This window comes from Adiantum capillus-veneris, chromosome 27 (assembly GCF_014529385.1).
Source record: "Adiantum capillus-veneris isolate H3 chromosome 27, ASM1452938v2, whole genome shotgun sequence".
NCBI classification, from domain to species: domain Eukaryota; kingdom Viridiplantae; phylum Streptophyta; class Polypodiopsida; order Polypodiales; family Pteridaceae; genus Adiantum; species Adiantum capillus-veneris.
The window spans coordinates 104,371,254-104,379,102 of NC_140957.1; the positions used below are offsets into that span (position 1 = coordinate 104,371,254).

The 7,849-nt window shown below is 41.8% G+C and overlaps 1 protein-coding gene across 1 annotated transcript in view; it reads right to left on the reverse strand.

Annotated features, from left to right (window-relative positions):
- Positions 1-738, reverse strand: part of LOC147422484 (dynein-1-beta heavy chain, flagellar inner arm I1 complex-like) — a 345,996-nt gene extending 345,258 nt beyond the window's left edge. The window contains exon 1 of the mRNA XM_086503137.1: positions 213-738. Coding sequence (XP_086359263.1) covers positions 213-440 — 228 coding nt within the window. The 5' untranslated portion in view covers positions 441-738. The remainder of the gene's footprint in view (positions 1-212) is intronic.
- Positions 739-7,849: the final 7,111 nt, after the last annotated feature.

A 7,849-nucleotide genomic window follows, 5' to 3' on the forward strand; every position in this document is an offset into this window, starting at 1 on the left:
ATGTCCTAGTAGCCGTGCCATAACGAGGAACATGTAATTGCCAAAATCCTAGAATTTCAATTGATGCTACAAGTAAGCAAACGAGCCCTCTGTTCTAGGATGGCACACATCACATCTAAGAGGGTGCGATGTTGAGCTAGCTATGTGAAAAACCATGGATATACATTGGCAAAAAATCATAAATTTCAAAGGCAATGAACTGGGGTGCTCACCCGGTCCCATTCGGAAGGGAAAGTAGAAGTCAAGTGCAGGTGGCCACCGGTGTCTGAGTGAGCAAAAAGGCGTCCAGATAGCTCTGAGTGAAGGAAGTTGTTGGCAATAAGTCCATGCTCGGGAGTCCATAAATCGGCTGCCCCAATGAGCTCCATCTTGCGCCGAAACCATGCCAATTCCAGACTCTGCATCTCAACTTCTCTCTGTAAAGATTCCTGCACTGCCATATCAACTTTCTGCAACAAGCCTCCTTCAATGGATTGAGTGTGTCTGTGTACGCACGTGCATGTGTGTGTGTGTGTGTGTGTTTTTGTGGGGGGGGTTGGGGGGGGTGGGGGGGAGAGAGAGAGAGAGAGAGAGATAGTCTGTGCGGGCGTACTAAGGGTTTGTGAGTGTGCGGGTGCCCACGTGTGTGTGTGTGTGTGTGTGTGTGTGTGTGTGTGGACCGGAAGCGGGCGGAGATGGTGGCGGGGTATGAAGAAGAAGGTGGTGGGCTGTACACAAGCTCTGAAGTTCGTTGACGCACTGCAGTTGTGAAAGGTTTTTGAGTTTTTTTTGCACTTTTTGGGTTAATGTTTTGAATTTCCATTTCAAAGTTGTCAGCTTTGAGCTCACGTCTTGAGTTCAAGACTCATCGGATAGATCTTTGAGGTCCCATGGATTATTACCACTTCTCTTCTTCTCTCCCAACTCCATCGAGTGTTCAAGAAAATCATTTTCCTAACCATCGTGTCCATCTTTGGCATGCTGAAAGATAGGTCTTAGTAATATGAGGAAGATAGGCGAACTCCATTTTTATGCTCACGAGTGTCCCATTTTGTGTTTAAATTTTGGCTTGATGAGCTACATGTGTTGTGGCACACATTGTCTCTTTCCCACTTGAGTAACAAGTCTTGAGTTCAAGACTCATCAGATAGATCTTTGAGGTTCCTTGCTAGTGCGATAACGCAACATTTTTCACTCACTCGTGTGATATCGCTAGATTGGACTATCACTATCACCCATTGTCCATATATTCCCCATTGCTGCCTCCCCATGGATTCTCTATCGTGTCTCAATCACAATGTGGCATCAGCAAGGGATTAAGTTGAAAATACATCGTCTTCTCTTGGGATTGTTCCTACAATGTTCCTCCTCCTCCTCCTCCTCCTCCTCCTCCTCTCTCTCTCTCTCTCTCTCTCTCGCTCTCTCTCTCTCTCTCTCTCTCTCTCTCTCTCTCTCTCTCTCTCTCTCTCTCTCTCTCTCTCTCTCTCTCTCTCTCTCTGGCGAGGGCGGCCTTGTGGGGGGCGTCAATGTACGAGCTATGTCCATGCCCAAGCTCGACTCATGCTGCCTAATCCTTGCGCGACTTGCTCGCCAGTGATTAAGTCCCTCTACATTGTCTGTTGAGGCACATCATTATTTCGGCATCTCCTGTCGACCTGCATCCAAGGCACACATAGCTTCTTCAACCTCGCCATCGTTATTTCTATGCCACCCCACCTACATAGACTATAGCTTAAGCCTTCCATTCCAATTATCTAAATCAAATAAGCCTTCGATCTCACCACACTCTCATTTCGACAGAGTTGCAAGCATTCCCAAGCATCATTGTGTGTTCAACACGAATAGCCTTTGTGCAGGCATCACTACCCATTTGTGGCACTAATGTCGTCTTTTGGAACTCCTACTGCACGCAAGAGCTTTCTTGCAGTGGCAGCGGCACCAAGGAAGGACCCCGCCGCCCGCCAAGAAGCACGAATCACAACCCTTGAGGCTCATATTCAAGAACTCATCGGGGAGAATGAGAGACTCAAAGAACGTTTACGCAAGCTTGAAGTTGCGAAGGAAGTAGAGAGCCAAGCTCTACTTGGAAAAGCACACGCAGTTGAAGCCTCACTCACCGAAACTGTCAGGGCAGTGCAAAAAGAATCACATGAAGCAATGCATAAGAAAATTGACACCAAGATACAGGCGGCCCTACAAGAATGTCGGGTACAAGAATCTCTTGGCCTCAAGGTAAGGATTGGGAGGCTACACTCACCGTGGTGTACCACGGAGGACACCCTTGAGGAAGCAATCACGAAGCTCAATGGAATTCTTCAACCTATCTACATGAAGCCCGAAACTATTGGTTGGATCAACGACACACATAGACAGGTGCCACGCGAGCATTGTATATTCACTTTCAAGGACAAAGATGAGCATATGAAGCTGCTATGTCAATCTCAACTTCTCAAGGGAAAAAGCTTTGGATTGCTGAAGAATTGACCATGAATCAACTCAAGAGTAAAGCGAGCGAGCTCAAGAAGATGCATGAAGCACGTAAGCAAGGAAAATGGGCAGTCTACCGAGGTGGCAAAGCGATCATCTAGGAGTTTCGAAATCCCAAACTGGCTCTCCCCTCAGCCGACCCTCCTTAGGTTTTGTTTCTCTCTTTTTCTCTATTCTACCCTCTTGATGGACCCTCGGTCCTTAGCTGATATGTATCAGCCCGCATTGAGAAGAGATCGTTGTAATGTTGTGTTTTTTGGTGCCATGGGTCATATATGACCTCCGTGGACGATAATTCAATCTATCTATCTATCTCTCAATCTCAATCTCGATCAATGTGTGTTAAGAATGACATGCAAGAAACACTTTCCATAAATTGAATCACGAGGGAAAAAAGGTTCACTAGCGACATGAAACTAGAGGATGAAACATTGGCCCATATCTTCTTGGCAATAGAGCAAGTAATGAAGTGGTGTCTATTATCTTCTCTAAAAGTCATGCAAAAGGAGCACATGTCACAAGAAAGATGACGATGATGCAGACTCGCTTCCAACACAAGCCCTCCCACCATAGCCCACCAACGAAACACCTTTTCCATACAAGAAGTGAGTTTGCAAGCTTAGAAACAATACATATGTCCACCAAGAAACATGCTTTTTGACCCTCCAAGCCTTATTGGCCTTGTTAGCCAATGACTACTTTCGGTTAATAAGAGTTTGATAGACATAATTTGCAAAGCTATCAATAATGTACTTTTTGCCTTTTGCTTTCCGATCTTGCCAAGGTTGGCAATGAGCAAGGCAAGGAGCACATGAAAAGAAGAAAGTCAACCTCAAAGGTGCTCTTCAATATCTTGATACCCATGAGGGATATGATATCAATGCTAGCCCCTACAAAAAGAGAGGATTTGGCTCATTTGTGATAACACAATATTAGCGAGGCAAACAACACCAAGCCTTGCCGTACGATTGAGCCATTGGCAAAGGTCCTCTTTGCCAAGCCAAGTAATGATTCTACAGGTGACACAAGCATCTCAAATTGTAAAGAATTTGTTGCATTCCTACAAGAGGGTGGCTTCATGTCAACAAGCTTCAATACCCCTTGTTATGAAAGCACCAAGCATGTGAAAAAAGAGGACTACTTACACATGAATGTCTAATTTGCATTTACAATGTGCCACCATAGCACCTAGTCTTCCCCATGCACGAGACCTATCTAGCATGCGGCAATAGAAACCCATGGCTACATGGAGTCAACACACAAATCCTAAAGCATTATCCAACACCTATTATTATATGTATCCATATATCTAAAATTGTTGCCCAACCACTCTTTTAGGGTGGAGATGTACGACCATGAGACCCAGACATCTCTAACATGAGGGATTTTTTCTTCCAAAGCATGCAATGGATAGATTGAGCAATTCTAGAAATTGCTTTAGAACTCCAAGGCAACAAAGACATGAAATATGAAAGCACAGGAATCATGATTGCTTGAGCTACTTTTAGACGCACATGAAAAGGCCATGGCTACAATTTGCAACAATAAACAAATTTTTCTATGATCTTTCGAGAGATTCAAGGTAGCAATTTATTGACATTAACATCCACATCCAATGGAAACCCAAAGTGCCTAAATACAATATGCTCGTGCACCACATGACGTCCCTCCCATGCCAAGACCTGCAAATGCTCCTCTATGTAGTTAATAAGGCCAACTTTTTACATGTTTATACATAGATTGAACACAAAGTGCATAGAGAGACCATGCTTGCATTGCTTTGTCCAAAATATACTTTGTTTTCCTTCAAGAGCTTAAAAGGATCATTAGCCAATGCTTGGCCTACAAGCTATTAAAATGAAGGTAAAGAAAGTCCCACAATCTCATTATGGCTTGTCAAATGTGAAAGAAGAGCCTTATAGAACAAGTCAGTGATATGGAGTAATTAACACCACCATTCATTTTGCATGACATAAGAGGTGGATTTTTCATTGATGGTGTGGATAATATTAGATATGCAGGGACCAAAACGCATACCATGCATCAAATATAAAATGAAAGACTAGCTAAGGTGATTAAAGGCTTTCTTCAAATCTAGCTAAGCCAAGATAACCTATTGATTGGTAGGTTTATCATAATCAATGCCTGGCTAATTGTTAAGAAGATCATGCAAACTATTGTAAAATTTTATAAATGCATAGTGTATTGAATTTTATGCCACGTTCTGATGCCAGCGATGACTTTCTTGAAGATCTAATGAAGTCCTCATGTGAAGAAAACAAGCCGCAATTGTTTCAAGTAGCTGGGAGCATGGGGCCCGCATGGGGAAGGGACCTTTGGTAACAACTCAATAAAATGTGTAGATGGTGGGATCAGTCCCTTGTCTATATGTTGAGGCTTTTCGAAGGTTCAACAAGCGGCCACATGCCACATGGAAGCAGTAGTCTCATACTTTACGCGTGTACCTGTTATGGAATTGATATATTATTATTTATTGCAACTGACAGGTGGAAAAGGCTTGACCGAGCTAGGCTATTGCAAAAGGATATCATATTTTATGTTTTTTTTTTCCAACGGAGAGGTATGTTATAGAAATGATATTTTATGATTTATTGCAGTTGACAGGTGGAAAAGACTAGACCGAGCTAGGCCTATGCGATTGGAAATATATATTGTACATTTTATTATTCAAGTGCTCTTTATGAGCTTTGGCCATTTATGACCGGCCGGCCAGTTTGTACTCACATTGACCATTGAAGAAATCTATAAATGAAATACGTGCAAGAGGGAAATGGTCACTCTTGCACGGGGGGAGATTGCACCTAGTGTCTGTGTACTTCTTCTCCCCTCTCCCCTCTTCTCTCTCGCCGTGCTAGCGTAGCACTCCGCTCTAGGAGGAGCGCTTGCACGTGCTCTCTCGTTCTATCACGCTCTCTTTCTCTCTCTGCTCGTGTACAACGTGGATTAGGCGTCGTGTGATTCGAGGTATGCAGATTTAGTCGTTTATGTCTCGCTATGTGCTATTTTCGAGTATTTTGCAGGACAGTCAGGCTTCTGACTGTAACAGCTGCTACAAACAGGAGCGCGGAAGGCCTGCAAAATACGTAAAATAACACACTACAGACAATAAAGTGATAGACCTGCATACCTGACGCATCCACGAGTACATAATCGACGATATACGCGAACAGAGACAGATAGAGAGCAAGAGAGAGTGAAAGAACGTGTGTAGGCGCACCTCCTAGAGTGGAGTGCTACGCTGACACGGCGAGAGAGGAGGGAGGAGAGAAGAGAAGAAGACACAAGCACTGGGTGCAATCTCCCCCCGTGCAAGAGTGACCATTTCCCTCTTGCACGTATTTTATTTATAGATTTCTTAAATGGTCAAATTGAGTACAAACTGGCCGGCTGGTCATAAATGGCCAAATCTCATAAAAGAGCACTTGAATAACAAAAAATACATAAAATATGATATCCTTTTGCAATAGCCTAGCTCGGTCAAGCCTGTTCCACCTGTCAGCTACAATAAATAATAATATATCAATTCCATAACATACCTCTCCGTTGGAAAGCAACTGTCCTCAGTTGCGAAGATAAAAATCTGCAAACAAGACTTGTCAAAAACAGTGATTAGTATGTTGTGTCAAAAACATCACATAATAAAAGAAAAATTTATGAAACTAAACAACATTAGCTTATGCCTGCCGTCATCCATATACTACATATTCTAGTGTCCCATACCACTAGAATAAGCAGTATATATCATACCCTGATGAATCAGGATAACATTGGTCACACTCATCATCAATCTCATAATGTCATGTCTTAGCACATAAACATTGCCGTAATAATCACCAGATACCAAATCCCAATTCAATTCCAATTCCACAAAATCATACCAGTTGCAGTGGTGGCCAGCCACTGCAGCATGATTTTGTGATCGGTGTGGCCTCATCCGACGAGTCTACACCAATAAAATGTGCTGCCTAAATCGGCGAATCTGCACTAGTGATGCCTAAATTGGCGAATTTGCATTTGATATTGTTTAAAAATCATGAATCTGCAATTTACTATTGTGAATCTGTAATTTTTTCTGTGTGCTGCCTAAATTGGCGGATCTGCACACATAACTGGTGTTGCCTAAATCCGCGAATCTACACCAAGATGAGCATTTACACACTGCCTAAATCGGCGGATCTGTGTGCATGTGACCAATGGACTAGACAAAACATAAAAAGACAAAACATGTACTACCTATGTGACACCACATTGAAGTTTAGTTAAGTAGCAGAGTACTTACAAATTGTGGTTCATTAACTTAAGGCACCTCTGCTCATGTGAGCAGCTGCATAGCTCAACATGAAACAATCTCAATAGCAATTTCATGTAATACAAAGATAGCAATCAGAGTCATGTCTTCCCTTTAAAAATAACCAGTAATTAAGCTGATAAGTAAGCCATGTGCATTGAATTTATGTAACCGTGTTGTTCTATTTGGAATCGGATTAATAGACAAGACTAGGAGTTTGGCTATCATAGAATTCGATAGAATGCTATTAGTGTATGGTCACCTGTGTTTTCTAAAAGATTTTTTGAAAACCAAACAAATAAAAATGAGGAGAGAACTTATCTGACCACTCTCTGCAAATCATTACACCTTGAACAAATTAGAAGAAAGATGAAGATCATCATTAAAATTATTTGGGTAGTTTTTGTCAATTATATTGCGCTAAAATTTGAACAAACATAACAAACGTATTGAGCTTAACCATGTGTCTTGAGGTAATTTAAAGCTAAAATATTTATAACAATGAGCAAAAAAAAGCAGGTGGATCTCCACTAATTTGTATGTGCCATAAATTCTAAGTTATGTAGATGCATTCATAATGTTTAAGAACATCAAGAGATAGCATTCACCACTTGTCATAACTAAAAGCATGAATGAGCTTCCGATTTATTGTTACTATTGTAGTGTATTCTAGGCTTTGTGTTGACTTGTATCAGTTTGACAGCTACGGCCTTGATGCTCCATAGCATTATGACTAAATTTTTAAATATTGTTACACCTTTGAGATACCCCCTATTAGCAAGCGATTATGTAAAATGTAACTCATTAGCACATAGCAGCATAACATTTATCCACTTCTATTGCACGCCAGTTAATCTCCCCCGAGAAGCTAGAGGAGGGGGCCAAACTTAACGATGCAAATGATGGTATCCCCTTGATTATCATCGTTAAATTAGTCAACCATTTCAGTAGCTGTGTTATCGATATTCTATCATTAGTACCTAAAAAGGTGAAAATAATCAAAGGGCTTGCGACTAACGTAGAAAAGTACACTCAAGGGGATCAATATAAACAATAAAGCCTAGCTAATCATTG